Raw genomic sequence first — 22,431 nt, 5'->3', positions numbered from 1 at the left:
TCAACAAGCTTTCACTCTGGATTTCAGTATAGGTGGCAGAAGTATTTTATAGGTTCAACAAATTAACTTATATTCACCTTTATTCCATAAATCTGTCCACTTAAGAAAAAAAAACAGCCCTTCTTCTTGAGAGCCAGTTCTTGCCATAATTCTGAAAATGTATACCATAGTACAAAGACAAACTTTTACCAGGCAGTGGAAATTCAGCATCAAGTATTGAGTATGAAGGATCAAGCTATGTTTAAAGCAGAGGATACATTTTTACAATGTCATCAACAGATGGCCTAAGCCCAGATACATCGATTCCACCACAGTGAAGTACAAAAGCTGAACACTTTATTAAAATACAACAGTACTTATTATATATATAGATTAACTACAAAAAAACAAAAATGTAAATTGCTATCTGCTAATTGTTTTAGGTGGTTTCTTTGCAGTGGAATCAAATTAATTGTGTAATTACAACAACTAGCCACCAGGGGGTGCCAAGTTAATGCTCAATTACTATAAACAGCATAAAGGGTTATTATAACACCATTAACATCTCAATCACCTTAACTTTTTATTACCTGAGGAGTTTATGGTTCAAGTCTCTTTCACACCGTTTGCATGAATAATATTCAACCTGATGTGCACTGAAACTGTGAGATAAATGTATTTGTGCAAATCTCCTCCAGTGGACCAAACCAATGAAGGCAAGACAGGATAGAACCTTAGTCATGTTTTTAAACAATGAATAAAACTGTGATTTTTTTATATGCAGTTATCCTAAAATAAGGCATTCTGTATTTCTCTGGGCACTTTTTATAGTGCCAGCACTTGCACTGTTAGAATTAATGCATAATATTACTACCGAAACGGATCCAAATTACTGGACATTTTGGTGATGGCCATGCAGCATCCAAATTAACAATCAAGTGCCCTTAAAAATAAGATCCCCAAAGTGTTAAGGGATCAAAAGAAGAAATGCCCCAGAAACCATTAATTTAGCAATGTCTAATTAAGGAGACTTTAAATAGAAAAAGCAATGTTTTGTGGCTAAAAAGTCCTAATAGATAATTGAAGAGTGACTAAACAATATTACATTTGTTTAATAAAGACAAAGCAAAAAACAGTTCCATTTGTAAGTTTCAGAAACCAAATGTCTTTTGTGCAGCACACAATAGATATTTTCCAAATTAAAACAGATCTTTAAAATGCATGAAAGAGAAACGAAAGAGACTGCAAAAAGGCTACACGAAAAAACAATTTCCAAAAATGAGATCTGCTTCCACACTTCCAGCCTCTTCATGTGAGCTGAAGAAAGCAGCTGTTTCGCACTATGGGAATCACCACACAGACCCACAGCACAGCTGCACTTGTTCACAGGGACAGCATGTTCACAACATAAACATCAATTCGCTATTGAGACACCAGCCCTGTGAAGACGGAGCCAACATGAAGACTGTGGCAGGCCTACCTGTGTAACTCAGCAAGACTAAAAAAGTGATGGAATCTGTACAGGCTGTGTAAAACACAGCAGGAAAATGGGAGATAAGAAAGAAGAAATCAGGGCATATCAATGTTTAAGGAAGTTTCATTGAAAAGCTACCACTTTACCCTGTCATTCGTCCATTGATTTGAAATTTTTATTAAAATCTCCTAGCAGTTTGACCATTAAATGACATCCTTAATATCACTTTGTCATCAATTAATTTCTCCCAACAAGAGACAGCTGAAATGGTCACAATGGATATATTCTTCTCAGTGTGTGTTAACATGCATGGATGGATAACAGACCAACCGGCAGGCTAGAAGGTGCCATAATGGTATCCCGTTACTGCTGGCGAGACCTGATTCACTGCAAAATACTGAATGTACTGAACGCTTCCTTTTTAAGGAAGCAGTAATGAAGAATTTAAGCATTTTCAAAACTTTCCACATGAAAATGTTTCGTTTGATGTTGCAGGACGAAGGAGAGAGCCGTGCAATAATACCTGAAACTACCTTCAAGACAAAGCCATTTGTTCAGCCCATGGCCTCTTTCCTGCTCTGAAAGGCAGTAGCTTTTCTCCTTTGCAGTTCCTCAACACCTCAGCCTGGATTATGATAGCTAAGCATTAGTGTTTTCAATTACAAATACTTTTCTCATCACTAGCATCCCTAATTTATCTTACAAATGCCCAACACTTGGTCCAGTGTTACTTATAGGTGACAGGACAGGTTTCAGCAAGCTGCAGGTAAAAATGAAGAGCTACTACAACCAAACTACAACAAACTACGTTATAGGGATTGGTTTTTCAGGGATTAAGTGCTCTTTCAATTGGGCAATCCAAGAGAGATAATTACAAAGGAAACTGGCAAAGACAACAATACAAAACAATAACTGTATATATATATATCAAACTTTACAATAATCTAACAAATAACGGGCCCCTAAACTATTATGACCAAACGCTTATACTTCTTTAACAAGAATGAGTAAAATCCTCAGGGTGAAAGCTCATACATGGTCACAGGAACAAGAGCTCACTCATTGTCCAGGGCATTTGCAAAAACTAGTCCTATGCTGCGAATCTTAGCTCATCAAGTCAATAGAAACAACAAAATCTCCAGTAAATGTTACAGAATATTAACAAATACAAAACTCAAAACTTAATTTGAAAGTGTAAAGATTTCATCTAAATTAGATGTCTTACAATTAAAAAAAACTATACTTTTTCAGTACATGGTTAAAGCCTACTGACGCACAGAAAGCGTGGGCTACCAGCAGGCCCTGATTACTCACAGACAAACCTCAGCAAAAACTTGGGAACATCAGAGATTACCACATTCATTCGCCACAACTGAGTATTCCAAAGGAGAACAAGCCCCTGAGCTGTTAACCTGAGCATTACTGGGTATTTCCTGTAGCTGGCAACTTGAGTCACAGATCCTCTGACAAGAGCTCCTGATGGAGAGCAGATGTTGGGGGAGAACATGGAAAGACTATGTGCTCCCAGGGGATATTAAACTTTTCCCTGCTATTTTATAACCAATCACGTCCACCACTACAAAATGTGATGCTAGCTTTTGAAATCTCATCTCTCTGAATGGAGCACAGCTGTTAAGACAAAACTGAGCCTGTTTCACACAGCTGGAGAAGATTAGACCAGGAGGAAGAGGGGTGGGGAGCCTGTCAGGACTCCCTACCGGTCCTTAGGAATAGGAGGACTAGAGACTTTCAAATAAACAAAACCAGCCTCCTTATGCAGACAACACTCAACCAAAACCTCACACATTACCTCTGTTCACTATCTTCTAATCTAGTTCCAGATGCTAATCCGGGATCATCAATTTTTGCTCAAGATGGAATAAAATACTAATTTTTATATGTATATTTCGGAATATATTGTTTCCAAGCATCTAAACCAAGACGATTTATACATATAAATAAATGGATGCTTTCAGTACTCGAAGTGCACTCTGCATGACACTATGTAGAATGGTATGCAGAGCTTGCAGTCTAAACAACCATCAGAAGTACCAGCAAAACAAAGCAGCGCATTGACATGTTCTCTGCAGAGAAGAGAAAAGCAGCACTAAGATGATGGCAGGGAACAATGTCTCCTGCCTACCACACACCCTCTGTAGCATTTACCTCCAGTGACAGTTTATCTTACGAGATTTCATATTTAAAAAGTTTCCCCTCCTGACAAAAACAATTGAATATAGAAACTTGTCTCTTTAATTTTTAATTGCATATTCTAAGGAATGGAACAGTTTTCCTCCATAAAAATGTTTTAAGCAGACAGGAAAACAAGAAAATGTAGGCATTTATACAAAAGGCAGAAATGGGCAAAGCTAAGACTTCAATACCTACCTTCTTAGGGTAAACCTAAGAATTCCTACAGATTTTTGTCAGTGAAACCCTGCAAAACTGACAAATCTTTTTAGGTCCTCGAGTCATCATAATTAGCATACTAGCTTTTTTAGTGGAAAAATAAACCATTATTTGTAACTTTTGAGTATATTTTGCTTCACTGGTATATCTCTAATCACTCATTTGTTGTCCATGTCAAAACGGAAACCTGACATCCCATCCCCCCCCCCAAAAAAACTTTGTGGAACAAGCTGATGACATTCATGTACATTTCTGAAATACATGCAATACAAGTTTGGACTGTGATGTGACGTATTAAAATGAGAAAAACGTCTGATTTTGTCAGTAGGCCAGCCTCAGAGACAGCGGAAGGACTTGTATTGCAGTGATTTCCTGACACAGAAAGAAGTGCAAAGGGGGACTGCTGTTTTCATCACTGTTTTCACGAGGGGCAAAGTAAAAACAGCCAGTTACAATGCCAGTGAAGAATTAAACACACAGCAGAAGGTGGTTTGTGCAATCTGAGAAAAACGGCCAATGTGTTTGAAAGGCAACAGAAACAGAAAGGACACATCTTCACTTTTTTATTTTTCATTTTTTTCTATTTTTCAAGTTATTTTTGCACTTGTCAAAGTATGCAGCAGATGTCTGTCAATACAAAAGAAGCACATACCGTTATCAGCAGTGGATGTACGTAATTACGCCATGCCACAGTGCAGTCTTCTGTGGTAGATGATATTAAGCAGTCTGCCTTTCATGGGCACTGATGCAGTGCTTTTTTTAAAAAAGCATACTCTTTTGTTTATATTCTGCGGCAGTGTGGGCTCATCAGCAGCTGCTGTCAGCGCGTGCGAGTACAGGAGGCCATGCCCCTGTCCAGCCCCGACCACTGAAGAGCTCCCTGCGGGTCTCAGACATCCTTCTCCACTACTGACCACCACCATCACGCAGCCGAAACCTATGCATCCATTACACCAAAAAGTAAGGGGGAAAAGCACACCCAGTGATCCCTAATTAACATACTAACCTGGTGAAACACTGGCTCCTTCCATTGTAAGTATACCTGCAATATAAAGTCACATGCGTGTTAACACGTGTCACTTTTATACACATTACACATACTGCACATAACCATTATTTATTATGTTAGATTATCATCCTAAAACGTTACATTTTACATTTTAGGATTCACACATAGAACATATTCCTGACGATTAAGGTTTGCCAACAGGAAGTTCCTATGTGTATTCCTGTGCTAACTTTGTATCAAAATAAACAGAAATGGAGTTGTCAAGGGGCTTCTGAAAGGCATCTCTCAACAAAAGAGAGATTTATTTTTTTTCTCCTTGAAAAATCTCTCCACAGGAAAAGCAGTCAGTGGAGTCATCAGTGGAGAGAATTTCGGGAAAATTGAAGTAGTTGACAGGGGTTTGAAAAAGCAGATATGAACCGACTCCTTAAACAGTAACCCAAATTCTATAGTTTCAGAATGATGAACGCTGACAATTTTTCAGCAGCAGCATCAGTTTCTGTTCCTCCGACTCAAAAGCAATTCAAAGTGAACCTACCACAGTCACTAAAACACTGAAGACCAGCAGGAGGACAATGGGAAAATAATTCATTGAGCTCTTCTGCTTGAAACATTCATATCTGAAATGGTAAAGAGTTAACATTAATCCTCAATTATCATTATAAAAAAATAAAAATTTAAGCTGCTAACAAAATTCCAAGCAATAGGACAAAGAGACATGCAAATCTTAAAAGTGTCTGAAAGTGACCAATTCTGAAACAGCTCATTTGAATGAGTGGCTTGGCCATTTGCCATCAGAACTACAGTAATGACAATCTTTCAGTGAAGATAGTCTTAATGAACATTAAAAACTGGCTTGACTGTCATTCTAACATCTATTTAAATCTCACCCAGCAATGCGCAGATGCATTAAAAACACAGCAACAGATGCATGTACGCAAACGTGTGTTACATTTTCACTAGTGAAATCTAAAAAAATGTGATGGCTTATCACTGGGACTTATAAGAGAAAATGCAAGGAAAAAAAATCAAACTTTACTCTCTGTAGTTCAGAATCAGTCCAACCTTCACAGAGCTGAGCTCCCAATAATAACTATACTGTACCATGAACTGTCTCATTTAGCTACCAACATTTTATTTATCCATCTTTTTACTTCACTTGTGCACGCTGACTCTCTGTTAGAGGTAGCTACAGTGTATTGGATAACCAAGATCAGAGTGGATGGAGGGTACTAGAATCAATAAATTAAGGAAAGTCATGTCTGCCTATTGATTCAGGAGACACTCGCAAGCCAGTGTCTCTCCTCAGTCAGGTAAGTGTCCACAGCATGCCCAGGGCACAATGCGCCTGAATCAGTCACCGTAGGTACCCCTCTTTCTTGTCACTATAAGAACACTTCTTTGAGGGAAAGATAGTTTGCAGCTCACATTCATTATATAATGACATAAGATCTCCTGAAGTGCAGTTGGTAGAGTTCATCTCTAACTTTACAAACGGCTATGGGAGTCTGCAACGTGCAACCCACACACGTTGCTGACACCGATACCCTGGTTTATTTTGGATCAATTAGCTCCTCAATGAGTTAGATGGGTCTTGTTGGTAACCTTTCTTATGTTCTTTATGTTTCACCCGACATGTACTAAAATCATACACAAGTGACACAGAAAATTTAGCAACTGATTTTTTTCTCTGCCATTATCAAATAACATCAATATAGAAATCTCCTGGTACACAGAAACAGCTTACAGATCTATGCTGTCAAAAACTGTTAAAAAGACCAAAATACAAATGATAAACAGATTCCAAAACACATTCTATATGTGTCTCCAAGGTTTTCAGACATCATGGAGCCAACCATGTTTGACAGCTCTATAACTATTCGTGTACTTTTTGATGTAAATCCATTAAAGCTGTGAAGCTTTATTATGAATACAAATATGGACAATGAATTTATAAGCAGGAAAACAATGCCGTGAAACTTCACTGCCAGTGTGGCTTTCATAACAAGCATGGAATAAAGACAGTGGAGAACAATGTGCCTTTTGTGTTTCGCAGCTGAACTGTCGCATCACGTGGCAGTCTCATCTTGCAACCAATACTTCAACCAAACAGTACACAAGAGAAACCCACACTGCCAAAGAGGCAGAAAGCCCTGCTGCAACAACACGGAAAAAATGAAAACCAGAACAACTAGAAAAGGCTTAGACTCTATTTTGTGATCCAGTTATTATTAGTTTCACATTTTAAGACACAGTGACCACCCCCCCAGCAGTGCCCCCTCCAAGTTTCCACTCAGGGAACCCCAGAGCAAACACTCAGTCCCGCGTGAAGGGGGCTCTGCGCAGCACCGATCTGACTGCAGCAGCCCCCCAGAGCCTCCACTCCAGGCTCCTGCTCACAGGCTCCAGATCTTTTAGCTCAGTTCAAACCTACTCGCACTGCTGTCAGGGGCCAAGATCCAAGCTATCGTTTCAAAAAATGGGGGGAGCAAGGAACATCCTTGCTTAGGACAAGTGGACAAAAGAAGAAGAAATCTCTTTCCAGATGTTAACTACATCTGCACATTCCCAAAACAAGATGCCCATAATGGCCCCTGGACAAAAAGTACACAGGAGAATAGGGACTAACTCCATAACGTAGTACACAGGGTATGAGAACATACCCTTCACACAGTGCACTCTCCACAAAAAAGAGAGTGAAGAAAAATTAGATGAATCATTTGATTTTCAGCAGCCGAATTCATAGTCCCAAATGTCACTGGTAACAGTCAAGTCCATATTCTTAAAAGTAACAGCTGCTAAGACTAACAAACATTAGTTAAAGGGTATCAGAAGACAAATACAACATCAAAATTATTAAAATGACTTGAACAGATAAGGCATACACACATCACCTGCTGACCAAAAATGTAACAACAACAGCATTAACGATATTAGCTGCATCTTTAATCTCAAAGATATCATCCAGACAGTTTTAACACCTATGAAACTCAATACACATTACCGGGTGACTCTATATGTAAGGAACTGGTAGTGCCTCAGCCTTGTTGCAGAAGCTCTTCAATTACAGTTTGTGAATTAGATGCCTTGCATTGCATCACTGCCTATCTTGAATAAATCTGTCAACCTAAATATGGCCACTAAGCAGTATGGTACTGGTCATGTGTAACAGTGGAAAAAATCTATCACAGCACGGTCATCCTCAGCCAAAGCAGGAAAACACTTTAGAGTGGCACTGACTTATTACAGCTAATTACACCTTTAATCTTGAACTAAAAAAATTACAGCTGTCAGTGCGATACAACTGAAGGATGGCTGAGAAGTTCCTACTGAGATGAAAGATTTTTGTTACATGGCACAAAATAAATGTCCCTTGGAAATCACAATACTGAGCAGCATAATTAGCAAATCAACTGCAGAACACAACTGTCAGTGCAAATCTGGCTCTTGTCCTGAGCACTTGATAGCTCTGAAAGAATGGAGTATTCCTGAGGTGACTGCACCAAACGCATGGCATGCCTCTAACTTGGACTCACCAGACAGTCACGTCAGGTTCCTTCACACCTGGGGAGCCTCCCAGGCACACTGTGGGACACTCTTGTCTTGAGCTCTGACAAACTGCATGAAATAAGAGCTACACAGCGCTGAGGCTTTAAATTGATATTTAAAGCAGGGGGGTTCCCCCACTGCGAACACTGCAGTTGTCACAACTTATTTTTTCTTCATCTTAAAATGTTGATATTTAATTCAGTTCAGCCCCACCCATTTATACGCCAACCCCAATGGGGAAGAGAGCCATCAGAGGTGCCCACACTGAGCAAACAATGCACACAGTGAGCACGTTCATATAGATCTGGTCCTGCAGGTGTCTGGAAGGGTGCTCCTTCGTTCCATGAACAGTACAGCATCTCCCAAATCACTTCTCACAACAGCTTACAAACACCACACTGGCCTTTACGATAACTGTGAATGTTTAGGACATTTACCACAGCAGCAAATTCAGGAGCCTTGATTCTGTTTGGCAAAGCCTTTCATCTCATAACAAGAGTGCTTATGTCCCTTAAGAACAGACCCCTGAATAACTCGGTTTAAAAGTTCTTCATTTGGAGTTGGCAAGCAATTGACCTAGGCTATAAACTCAGATCCAGGACTTATCGTAAGGTCCGGACATAGTCAAGAGTGTAGCCTATACAGTGAACTGTGACTGAAAGAGAAAAAAACAACATAAAATAATTGACTATATGTGGCTCTTATTTCCAATGATACAGCATCAATTGAAGACTGCAGCAGAATGAAGAAACCTAAAACATCTGCCTGGTCTAATTCATATTATTCCAAATTCTGTAGAAACAAATGTTTTGAACTATATTCTGCAGTCTGAAAAAAAGCTTCTCCTACAGCAACTAAATCTTCAATTCAACAATGCCCACCACTAATCCATAGGTTGTTCAAGTAATAAGAGGGAAAGCTTTTTCAGTCTCAAACAGATAAGCCAGACTGCATTTTAATACAGAACAATCAAAATCTGTAAATTTGATTCTCAAAATCTTCTGTCTGATAAAATTCCAAACTTCCACCTTAACATATTTGAGTGGAATCTGAAACTGAGAAAACTGCGGCAGAATCTGAACATGAATTATATTATTGGAAGGACAGAAAACACTTACAGGCAGTAGACAAATACACAGCAGCTGTAGATCATTGGTAACTCATCCAGTAACTAAACAGGAGAGAGGTGGGGGACAAAAAGCAGAATGCTTTAAATGTGTGAGCTATGTAGTGAAGCTGATCATAAAGACACATCTTTTCTGAAAACAAATAAAGAAAAGGATGACTTATTTAAGATTTGCAGTTTAATTTCTAACAGGTGGTGGTTCCAATGAAACATGAGGTCAAAGACTTTGTTTTTTGACAGTCCTTTAACGATGACAGAAGTATAAAGTTGCAAGCCAACTCTTCTGAAGCCTATGATAATCTTCTAACTCTAATAACAAATATAAGTTTCATGGCAGTTTTGATAAGGGTCTGGAAATTAGTGACATCTAAACCAAAACAAACTACATATGCATGCATGTAAATATATATGAACAAGTAATAAGTTTATTCCATGCTGAAAAGAGAAGAAAGAAAACAACATTTTGGCTATGGAGCCTTCTTTGGGCACCATGTGTATACTGTATATACAGTATTTACATTCAACTGCCAGGACAGTTAAATGCCAGAGAAACAGTTACTCTTAAGGTAGTTCTGAAAGAAAAATCCACTAGCATTAGAGTTGGGTTTCCCCTTAACAAAAGCCTTTGTGTCCTTTATCTGATCTAGAACTCTGGGTATTTTAGTGTTATCGTGATGGTCAAGACCCAGATCAATAAGACAGCTACACACAGGGGAAGCAACAGAATACTGAGCAGACTCAGTGCTGAACTCTGGCTCTCAAGGGCTGCATCTCCACATCTTTCACTTTAAAACTGCTGAGGACTGATTAAAGAGGCCAGAGGAGGTAGTTAGTCCAATTATTTTGATTTGATTGATTTAGAACATATACAGTAACAGGGGTAATGAAAGTCATGAAGAGCTGGATGCTTGCATTAAGCATTATAGGCCAGGTTCAATGGATATCACCAGCTCCCTTGCCTCACTCATAAGAATTTAGCGCAGATAACTCCTCTACTGGAAGAATGATCTATCACCGATCATTAGATTCATATTCTTTCTAGTTATCTAAATCAATTCTGTTCCTCTGTTCATTTCATTAATAAAGTGAATATGCAGTGGCATCCCTTGTAGATACACCTACTGTGAGTGAATTAAAAGTAAGACCAAAATCTATGACACCAGCAAGAAACCATCCAAATTTCAAATAATCTGACAGAAACTAAAACTTCAGCATGAAAAGTTACAAATGAGGCAAAGAATTTTGATCATGCAAAAATAAATATACAGTATTCATATTCAAACAGGTCCCAGAAATTTGGAGTGCTATATAACAGAGCTCACACAACAGCAGAGGACGGAATTAAAAAAAACACTGAAATGAGTAACAGCATTCCACTCATGTAGTAAGAAACATTGGAAAAGGAGCTCCACCAAAGAAACAGCATGGATACAGTTGGTATTTATCTAAATATTTACTGATGTTCTTGAAGCAGCTACGTCTGACAAAGTTTGATGATTTGTAACATAACATTAATGATAAAGAGGATGTACACACCCTTGTAAATTCAGGGAGTTACTCAATGCTATTAAAAAAAAGTCTTGTAAGCATTGGCCCTCGATTTCAATTACAAGGAAGGCTTTAATCCCTCAGAAAGAATGCATGACAGCACTTGTCACATGCTCTTCCGTGACAAAAAAGGATGCGACAACGGAATTAAAACATTAACATATATTAAAACAAGAAAAACAGTTCCGGATCCGTCACACAAAAAGGCTGGAGGTCTTAAATTTTTAGATTTAGTTTTTACCTGTTTCTAAGTAAGGAAGTTTGCATTTGTCTATATACGGCACTGTAAGCCACAGAGTGATAAAAGTGTGAACAAAAGCATGCAAGAGAGCTAACACATGTTGAAGACAGTAGAACAGAGAGAAGATCCTGCTGCTCGAGAACAAGGGAGCAGAGCTGAAAGAATCAGACCAGCACATGCCTGCAGTGACAGGACACTGACAGTGCCCAGGGGCATCCAGGAGGGGAGACCATGAGGGCATTGCAGCTTGTCGATCTATGGGAATATAGTGCTATATTGTAGCAGTACAGCAAGTATTCATTACACATATACTGCTGATCTTCAGGTCAGACAATTGGACCTAAATTTCCATCATGGAAAACTGCTGGATTGCACACCTTTGAGTTGTAAAACAAACAGAAAAGCACCTCACCTGCATTTCATACTGCAGTGTCATGTGGAAGCACCAAGAGCCAATACCAACCGCTGAAAACAGATGAGAAATGTCACTAAACACCAGGCACAAGCAACAAGCCAAGGACAGCTGGTGACACCAGTGTATCATGGTTAATACATCCTGTATGTATATGTACATTTGACACGCGAATACTTTATACTATACAAATCACAATAAATTAAAAGCATAGCACAGTACCATTAAAATTACACGCGTGCGAACACATTCAGTATAAATTGTTTTTTTAACATAGCAAGTGAGCGAAAGTCTAGCATACTGTAAATTACATCATGCTTACATGACGCTAGGAAGTACTTTATGTAAGCATGACGTACTTCTTTCCTCACTGACTAATATGGGTTTGTCTGAATGTACAACTCTTCATGGATTGTACAAAAGGATTTGTTTTATTCTAGGTTACACTGGGGTCAGGCAAAAATCATTAAAAATAACAAAGCTCAATTCTTCAAGTACTTAAAAGTTCAGAACAAACATGTAATAGAATTAAATAATAAGGATTCAGGACAGAAAACTGAATATGCCTTATTGAATTGCCCCATTTTGGGATTAAAAGTAAATTTAATTTGAATTATGGGCAGAAAAAGTCAACATAGTATGTTACACTTTTATGTTGAACCCTTAAGGAGACAAAGTACAATAGATCGATTTGCCTTTTTCATTTCTTCCTGTATTTTAATTTCAAAACTTCTGTTGAACAGCTCAGTAACATATTCAAATATTGCGCCACACCAAATAAAACTTTTGGAGTACGTCATCTAAGGTTAAAGTATCTGACAGAGTACATTTTCAAATTTATGGAAAATGTTTAGAAAACCAGACAATTTCCATACACTGCAGCTTGACTGCAGAACAGATTTAAACACATGCAGGCCATGATCTATTAGCTGTGGAGCTGTGATAAAGGCAGATGGCATGGTGCCAAGGTTTCAGTGCACAGGGAGTCGACACGTACAGTACAAACAGAACTCAATGACGCTGGAACACGAGGCCTGTTCAACTGCTATCAGCTTCTCACTAGGCACCTGGCAATAGCTGCACTGCAATTTTAGGTGAAGGATGTTTCATGAGCACAACCCTTCAGCTTTATACCATTCTTAGGGCTGACCAAGTGAAAAAATGTTATTGATAAATGTTGACATAAATACTTATGGCAGAATAAAGATTCATCCACTTAGTCCTACAGGGATGCCCGTTTCTGACAGGAGTCAGGACAACCCAGAAGCTAATGCAGAACAGGATGCTGGGTGGGATGCCAAAGAGATAACAGGCAATGTTCCTGTTTAGCATGGCAGAATCAGTTCATCTGTACAGTACTTAAGCAAAGCCTTTTATTTGCTTAATAGGTGCCCTTATTAAACATGAGTTAAGGTGTTTCATTACCAAACTCAGAACCAAAAACAAGAATAGTGCAACACAGAGCAAGAGCTACAGGAAGCTGCAATTGACAACCTGGAACACACAGGTGTCGTTTAAACATATTAGTGTTAAGCAGCACTGCAAGGTGATCGGGCACTGGGCAGGAACAGAAAAACTACTTATCAAACCCAAGCGTAAACCTGAGAAGGTCACAAGTCCTGCAGGGCTTCTAGAGAACGTAAAGACCTAGATACGTAGCGGAATTGAGACTGATAAGTTCAAAGAAAAATTGTTATGGTTGTCAGATACTAATATGTATTTCTAGTATGGAAATACATCTGGAAATTACTGAAAAGGGTGACTGAGTTTGTGCTATTTATCTTGAATGATGGTTGATCTATTCTGCTTATAATAGCAAAAAAAGGCAATGCCTTTAGAAGGTCTTGCAGGGGCTGCTACAGAAGTAAATTTATTAAAATTAAGACAGACTTCACAAACAGCAAATTTTCTATGCACAGCCTTTATGTCAGGGGTAAGCAACCTAGCTCTTGAGCACTCGGTTCCTGTAGATTTTAGAGCATCTCTGAATTAGCACATGATTAAGACATTAATTAATCTTGATCTACTTCAATGATTATAAAAGTAGTTAAGGTGTAGGATGGAATAAAAACAAGAACATTAAACACTTAAAATTTTACTATAGGCCAAAGTTCTCATCAGAACAAAATTCAAATTCAAGAGAAGAATAAGCAAAAATCATTCTTAACAGCAGGGTGGAGCTCTTTAGAATCAATCTGCATCCAACACACCCTTTAGACAACTGTCATATGTGAAACCAAGACTGCCAAATAGTAACAGAAACCTTGAAGAAATTACCTAACTTAATTTGAAGTATATGTCATGCTGCAAACAAATAAAGCAATCTGACATGAAAGATGTTTAATGGCTGCCAAGTGACACTGCCTGTTCACGTGTATAACTCGATGTAGTCATCAGATGTGTTAAAACTACTGCATTTCAAGGGCACAGAAAGTCAATGGCCCCAGCTACACACTGTTTCTGTAAATACTGGAAAAGATAAAAAAACTACTAATAACATTGCCCTCCCCGCAGCGACTTGAATTTCCTTCCAAACAGAAGTGGGAATTGCCTTAAAAAGCCAATCTAAAATCAGGAATACTTGGCACTTTGCAGATACACAAAACACTTCAGCCATTTAAACTAAGAGCACTGCCTGTGGGCAGTAAACTACAAATTAAATCTCAAGGTCAACGTGCATTTATATATTTTTGGAATTTGTAAAATAAAGTGCCACAATAAGGAAACACGGATATTAATCCTGAGATTAATCCTCAGTGTTACTTCCACTACTATACAGAACAGTAATTCTGATTTATTCCATTTTCTTCTCTTTCAAAGCTTTGTGAAATTCCTCATACACACAGCAAAATAAAATAAAAACTCACAGGCAATAATTTTCACTTTTTGACCATAGTAGAAGAATTTTTTCAAGGTTATAAAAAGGAGATTCAATCTGCAGGAAAAACAAATCTTTCATGTTACCTATTGCAATGATTCCATTACTTTGTAAGTGAAATGATAAAGGCGAGCTGGTGACCTCACTGACAAAGACACTCTCTATTAATAGTTCATACATCAGCAAGTCCTCCTGCCTCATGTTTAACTAGTCTTTTGGCATTATTAAAAAAAGCAATTTCACACATCCTCGCAATGTTTTTCAGAACCATATTCTTAGCATTCATACTACTACTTTCTAAAAAAGAACATCAAATTCATGGCTGAAAAGAGCAGGTCACATTTAACAGACTTGTTAATATAGTGCTTGTATTATTACTGTTAAATTGTGACTAGAAGTATATGGCTATATTTCCAAATACTGCTAAGGATCTTTAATTTTGGAGCATGACATTGACTGCTCTTTGCCAGTAGCTAGTTTACTGTACATTGTGCTGTGTTACTGTTAACTGCAACTATTCATATAATCAAACACAGATTAACACACTTTAATCCCAATGGTAATAAGGAGGAACGCTTAAAACCCCAGTTCTGGTTTCCCATTTCTGTTTTTCTTACTGTTGTTTGTTCTGAAACCACCTTCAAGCCAAGTTTATTTAAAATATCTGCACCTTCATGCCCTTTTCTAAAGTCTTACAATTTGTGGATTTATCGTTAAAATGTACATGTACAAAGGAAACACACTTTACATTTTTTACTTATTTTTTCACTTTACATGTTCTTGCTTATGATTTTTAAACACCTACATTTAGATGAAGTTTCACTCTTTCCTGTTCCACTCCGCTTTAAAAAAGAAGCAACATTTCACAGCCTTTCAAGCAATGAGATAAATACCCCTAGAAAACGTTTTTTAACTGTTTTAACTGCCAGACTCTTTGTGTCCTGTTTTTGGATAAGTAAAACTAGTCGTGCAACTAAATAGAAGACACCATTAACAGTAAAGTTACTGACCAGACACAAGTCTTCTAAGTACTTAAGCTAGAATGAAGACAAATGCCACTTAACTCCATATGTATTTAAAGGCAAATATACACATACAGAAAAGTGCACATGTTTCCATCAGAAAAATCAATGGTGGAAAGAAACATGCTTACCTGTGAGACCCAAATACGCAAAAACGTAACGGATCTCAAGGCCATCTCTGACAGTCTGTATGGCACCATAGATCGGAGGTAGTATCATGATCAGGTTACTCACAGTATTCCCTGTAGAGAGAGAGGGCAGAGGGCATTCAGACTAATAACACAGCACACATTTTATCCAGTGAACTAACAAAGAGGCCTCGTGAAACCAGAACATTTGAATGCTGTCTTAGTGAGTTATAAATGTAACCCCAAAAGCTAGTTTACTGTGTAAACAGAAACAGGAGAGTTGTTTTTTTTATTTGAAGTAGAATTAATCATCTGTATCAAGCAACTATTTCTAAATAAAACAGCAGAAAAACAAGTTCTCCAATTATCTCTAATTATCAGAGTGCCTATTAAATGCCTTTTATTTCTTAACTATATGCTTACAACACGAACATTTTATTCACTCTTCACTGTGCAATAATCCCCTTTTCGGACAGCTATCAAACCCTCTGCATGATAGCCAACATTGTGTTAATTTGCTGATGTTCAGAAGATTTAAGCATTATTCCCAGGGTAAAAACAAAGAATGCTTTACACAGAAGACAAAACTACTGCAGTCTCTCCATTTTGGCTTCCTTCCAAAGTATCAGTTTTACTGAACACAGAAACTCCTTTGCACTATTCATAATTACTTAACTAAATAAATCGAATAAACTAAAATTAAAAAGACAGTTTCATATAGACACACATTTAAACTTAAAAATGAACTTGTGTTACCACCACATTATATCCCATTTATCCAAGTCCAGAAATTAATTTTAATTTATACAAACTAATCCACTGTTTCATGCAGTAAAATACAAGCTTTTCTGTTCTTTGTCCCTTTGAATGGTTCAGTGTTAAACCTCCTACAAGACACAGTTCTGTTCTCACCTCTTTCTGTGGTGCACCACAGCAGAGGGTTATTCTCTGCAAGCTGACCATGTCCCTGCCACAGAGCAGGCGCCTCTGAATGGCAGTGTCCAGCACTGTCATAACAAAAACCTGAAATTGGTAGCTTCTGTTTTTTGTGGATTCTCTCTTAGCAAAGCCTCAAGAATGTTACTGCTGGATTTTATTTAAAGGAATAATTAGAGGTGTGAATAAATATGAACCTTGTGATTTCTCTGGAATTCAGTTACGACATAGAGGACTCTGAACAATTACTGTACAACAGTATTTTTAGTTTAACAGACTACCTTTTCCATAACTCATTCTTTATGTTTTTTGTTCCTATTTTATAGTGGATATGAATTTATCTTGAGGGCACTGTGGAATTATTTCCATTTTACCACGTAGTTATAAGTACATCACAACTTCTCTGTATACCTCAATAAAAACAACTAGTTGCCTTTACTTGTCTAAAACAATTACAGTCTCCCAGGTCTTCCTTGGCTAATGAGCTCTTGGAAGCTTGAGGAGTGGGAATACTGCAACGCCCCAGAGCCACAGATGTGCACCAACACCTGACAGATCTCCGAGGGTGTCAGATACTGCCTCGTACAGCTGCAGGCCCTATGCACACCTGTAAAGCTGAGCCCTGTGAATTACAAGGGTTTTTTTTATCATTTGTCCTCTTTGTTTTCAGTTCCAAAAAGCATTACCAAGACTCGTTCTCTGTAGTGTGTGGAAAAAAAAAGTTCTTCCATGTCGCTCTGAGCTGAAGGCAGGCTCACAGAACGTGTCAAGAACATTGTTCACATCCCCACTGGCAGAATCCTGCAGCAGCAGGTGTGCACAACAGCTATCAAGCAAAATTAAGTTTTACTCTGTAAAAAGCACACAAAACCATACCAATATAAGGACGAAAAAATGTGTGTTTCCACCCACTTCAGACAGCAGCAAGACATAGGGGCTTCTGTGTGATATTCTGATGTGTTGTGAGTTAATCTGCATGTGTCACAAGCTTTTCTGATTATGTGCAATAAATACACTTGCTAGATGGCTTTATGTATATGTTTCTAAAAATTGCATTCAGATTTTTAACATTGTAATAAAACGAATAATTAATTAAGAAAAATGAATTAAATAAGTTAACTATAGAAGCAAGCATTTAACTATATATCTATGTAGTTATAAAGTTAAACTATATATAACATTAATTAACTTTTAATTGGCTCACTAGTCTAGAAAAGTATACATTCTACCAAAAAACACCTTTAAAAGAACAAACCTCTATGCATTATGCAGAACACTGGCAACAAGAATTTAATAAGTACTCACTCCAACCCCCCCACTCAGATGTTACTTTTAGCCTCTAAAGAAATCTCTTAGGTGTTTTAAAGTGCTTTTTTCAGTCTGAGCACAGCGCTGTTCAGCCTGCCAGAGGACTCCGGGTCCTGGGGCTGACGAGTCGAGGTGTGGGGATCAACAGGAAGCAGCAGGGCTCACTGGCAGGGCTCGGCTGCAGGAGGGAGTTGCCATAGTTACTCCCGCTGGCAGGAGAAACACACGTCGTGCTCGGTGCCAGGAGCCGAGAGGCGTTTCTGAGCCGAGTTGAGCTCTAGTGCTGAGCTGTCCTGCGTCTTTTTCTTTTGCCACCCATGTTAGTGCTAGTGAGAATTATGTCCCACATCTATTTAAAGTGCATTTACTTAAAAACCATCCTAAGATTCACTGTGTGTTACACAGACCAGGAAACATATGATGCAGGCGACTTTCAGGACACCAGAACCTTCCAGGCTCAGACTAGTTTTAACCTTGCACCCGTGAAGACCAGAGAAAACACAAGGCAAGTAACACTTCTGCTTCGACGACTTCTGTGCTCTAGATAGGCAACTACATTTTAAATGCTAGGCCATTGGTATGGCTGAAAAAGGCCAGTAGGAGCATAATTAGTCCCAGTCTTCCCAAACCCAATATCAAACAAGATGTTGCTGCGAATTAAAACCACCTCAGAGAATGTGATCTTATCAACATTCACAGCAAGTGAAAGTTATGTCTAACAATTTTTCAAAATGCTTCTGAGATACATTGTCATGCCTGAATACCCAAATCCTAACAAGCATGGTACATGCCGCTCAAAAAGAATAGCTAGCCAGCACAACATTTTAACAAAGCAAGCATGTAGGCTAAAGCACAAAGCCTTTTGAGAAAACATGCAGTGCATGCTCATGTTAAATCTGATAATGGTATTCTAATGAAGTGGAAAAAGTGCTTATGCACAGGAGTCACTTTAAACATACAACACGGAGCATAAATGTGAAAACATCTGAATCCAGTACCAGACAATGAAATGTTTCTGCTCTGTAGATCTTCAGTTCAATTCCATCAGCAGATCAAGCTGGTTACTTCCCTTCTGAAACTGGACTACGCTCACACTGACACCACTGATCGGGAGAGCTCTGAGAGAATAGCTGTAAGACTCTCTGCTTTGCCAAAGCATTTTATACCAGAAGCTGAAGCCTAAACAATGCTATGACAACAAAACAGCTGAAACCATCTTCCTGGGGTTTTTCAATAAGTACTATATTTTGCCATTTGTTTTGAGTGCTTGTACACGAGAGTATTTTTTTAACCCACAGTCTTTACTTGTCACTACTTACTTTCCTGTTCCTCTGCCCCACCCAGACAGCGCACTGCCGCAAAACCTCCGTCTGACCTTTTACAGTCACAGAGGAGCTGAAGTGGGCCTGCAGCCACTCGGCTGTGAGAGAGAGAGCACCCCAGAGCCCTCAGGGCTTGCACCCCAGCGCCTCGTTTACTGATGAACACAATTTCGACGGATGCCTTTCTAACGACTGCAACATCATCATGCCACTGACACACGGCCTAGAAGCCCTTGCTGTGGGCGACTCTAGAGCAGAGCAGCAGGAGGCAGCCCTGAGCAGACCCAGCCCTGACCGAGCTCAGTTCACACAGTGACAGTTCTCTAACCCCTGCAGGGCAGTGTGTCTCAGGCCATGGCGGTTTTCGTCCTGTTGTTTGTTGATCACTCTTCCTCTTGACAACCTCTTTCGGAGCCAATTAATAACTCTCAATACCAATTACAGAGTCAGTCCTTGTACTGAAACAAGCCTTGAAGCGGTTTGGTGACCAGTACAGAGCTGCAGAGCTAAGCCAGCGTATTCCAGCCACTCTTCCAAACATTTCACAAAATAATTAAACACCAACGCTGTAACCTTGAATACGTGTCGATATACTTCTCCGCGTCACCCTTTAAGATCTCTCTCACACCTACGGTTTGCATGTGAAACCACTGTCCAATGCGACTGAAATACATGTCCAACTCATACCTCAGTGCAGGGAGTCTCATTTTAAACCCGCGTTACCCAACCTGAACCCCAGATCACCGCATCGTACTACAGTGTTCACTGCTCCTTCCCTGCCCCGGTTTTCACTCCGGCTATGATTATACAGCGGGCTACACCTTCTAGCTCATGTTTGCTGGCTTATATCTTATTTATCAAGAAGGAAAACACGTGAAAACACTTTTATCCAGGCTTGGGAAGCGGAAGAGGTTCGATTTCACTTCAATTAGCTGCACAGAACCCCAGATCCAAAGTAGCGTGTGACAGTTGGAAAGGCGCAGGGGTGTCACGATGTGGACGACAGAGCCAGCGCGGAACTGAGCGCAGAACGGATTAAAGCCGGGCCGGACCGGACCGGACCGGACCGCACACCCGCCGCCTCCCCCGGGCGGGCAGGACTCACGACCCACGCGTGGGAAGCGAGCGGGTGGTTAGACACAGTGCAATCATGTTCGCCGGCTGCCTGACGTTTCTTCCGCTTCTTGCTCTTCCCGAGAAGGAGAAATCCACAGCCGAGCACCCGCTCCCCTGGAGGCGGCGGTCTCGGCTGGCGGAGACCCGGGCCTCCGGACCGGCAAGCCGGCGCTACTACTCGCCTGGCCCCGGCGCTCATGCGGCTGCCCGACTGGCCCCGGCCTACTCACAGAACTCGGCGATGTAGAAGGAGACAGCATAGTTCTCTTCACACCAGTCCAGGGTCGAGGTCGGCCGGCCCCAGAAGCCGGGCCTGTCTGCCGCAGGAGCCATGATGGAAACCAGCAGCCGGGTATCCGGGGAGGGGGTGCGGGTCACCATGGCAACCGGATAGCAGAGCCAATGAAGCGCGAGCGCCGCAGCGTGATCTCAGGTGAGCGGAACCTGCGCGCGCGAGAGGCTCCCGGCAGGTTCTCGAGGCGGGTCCGCGCAGGGATTTACTGAGCACGTGAGCTGTAATTAAAAATTACAGTCCTAGAGGGCCTGTCTCCTCTTCCGAGACACTGGCAGGGTGGACATATCATAGGAGTGCAGGAGTTATTCATGCACAGCCCCTCGAAGCCACTTCACGAAGCGCCGTGCACACTGAAAAATGGGTTTATGAAACAATTATTTTACCAAAACGTGTTACGTGTCATTAGTCGATCTTTTAATCTGAAAGAAATTAAAAATCTACATTGGCAATTTTTGTTTTACACTACTATCGAACAAAACTCTTTAATGTGGCACATACATAAAAAATGGATATTAAACAAACGTTTGTCTAGCAGTACTACAGTTTAAGTGAATAATAATAATACAGAATATGTGATCCTAAATGACTCTGCCGTGCTTCTCAGGAGGGTCGAACTCCTCCCCCGCTGTCTCATCCCTAAAGCCCGTTTCACAGCACATACCGACACACGAGAGGGAGAAGCGCCATTGATCAGCACTGAAGACAGGGCTCAGCTGGAACAAAACCCAGAAGAGACAGTGTTCCCCCAGGACCAGGGCAAGGAATGTAGGCTCCAGACCCGACAAAACCAGCAAAACAACAAGAAAGAGTCAGACTGGTATCATGAATAATAAAATCTCATCTTGGAAAACGTGTTTATGATTCAGTTCTCCAGACCCCCGGATAAGACATATACTGTGTATATATATATACAATACTATACATTTAACAATATAAACACTTGTATGGTGTACTGTATATTGTAAAAGTATAACGGTGTAAATGTTAAAGACATATGATACATTTGTACTGAATGCCTTTTAACTGTATGAGCTCACCAAACCAAACCTGAGCAGCACAGTGTGCACAGATTTCTCTTCCCACTCTCGCTGCTCTCTGCCACAGCAGGCACACCAGGAGCTCCTCCCTTTGTTCCCTGGCTGGAAAACTATGTTAGGGGATAAATGACATCATTGTGACACAGCATCAGTGTTTCCATCCACTGAACAGCAGAGGGAACAGACACCAAGAGGAGCCAGATGAACCTAGAGGTCATTTCTACATCTGGCCGCAGGCTGTGTTCCACTGGCAGGGGTTCGAATCGCTCTTGTTGTGAGATTAACACCAGCCGGCCAGTAGTGTCATTGTCCACCAGAGACCACACAGCAGGGGGACTCAAACAGGTGCACCTGCGGAGAGATTCACGAGCATCCAATCGAACTCTGCAAAGCAGAATTGATCCTTCTTTTCGCATTATTATATACAGTTTATACTATACAGTTACTACAGTATGTACAGTACTGTATAAAGAGCTACTGTATATTCCTGTAGCACAGTTTTCTAAGACGTGCGCTCACAAGACATCACCTTTTACAGGCATGTGGCTGCATACGGTATCTCTGAAAACAGGGGAGTGAAACATCAGAAAGAGCACACGTAACATGAGATCACTTCTATGGTTTTTTTTCTGTTGCTTTTCG

At 40.0% G+C, this 22,431-nt stretch overlaps 1 protein-coding gene across 1 annotated transcript in view; it reads right to left on the bottom strand.

Moving 5' to 3' along the window:
- The window catches only part of acer3 (alkaline ceramidase 3), a 28,847-nt gene extending 8,009 nt beyond the window's left edge, over positions 1-20,838 (bottom strand). The window contains exons 1-6 of the mRNA XM_088922405.1: positions 20,688-20,838; positions 15,779-15,889; positions 11,748-11,800; positions 9,539-9,591; positions 5,410-5,491; positions 4,869-4,904 (exon numbers count right to left, since the gene is read on the bottom strand). Coding sequence (XP_088778531.1) covers positions 4,869-4,904; positions 5,410-5,491; positions 9,539-9,591; positions 11,748-11,800; positions 15,779-15,889; positions 20,688-20,838 — 486 coding nt within the window. The remainder of the gene's footprint in view (positions 1-4,868; positions 4,905-5,409; positions 5,492-9,538; positions 9,592-11,747; positions 11,801-15,778; positions 15,890-20,687) is intronic.
- Positions 20,839-22,431: the final 1,593 nt, after the last annotated feature.

Source organism: Atractosteus spatula, chromosome 7 (genome assembly GCF_055471065.1).
Source record: "Atractosteus spatula isolate fAtrSpa1 chromosome 7, fAtrSpa1.hap1, whole genome shotgun sequence".
Classification (NCBI taxonomy): domain Eukaryota; kingdom Metazoa; phylum Chordata; class Actinopteri; order Semionotiformes; family Lepisosteidae; genus Atractosteus; species Atractosteus spatula.
The sequence above is the reverse complement of the archived record's forward strand: the minus strand, read 5'-3'. Positions and strand labels throughout refer to the sequence as shown.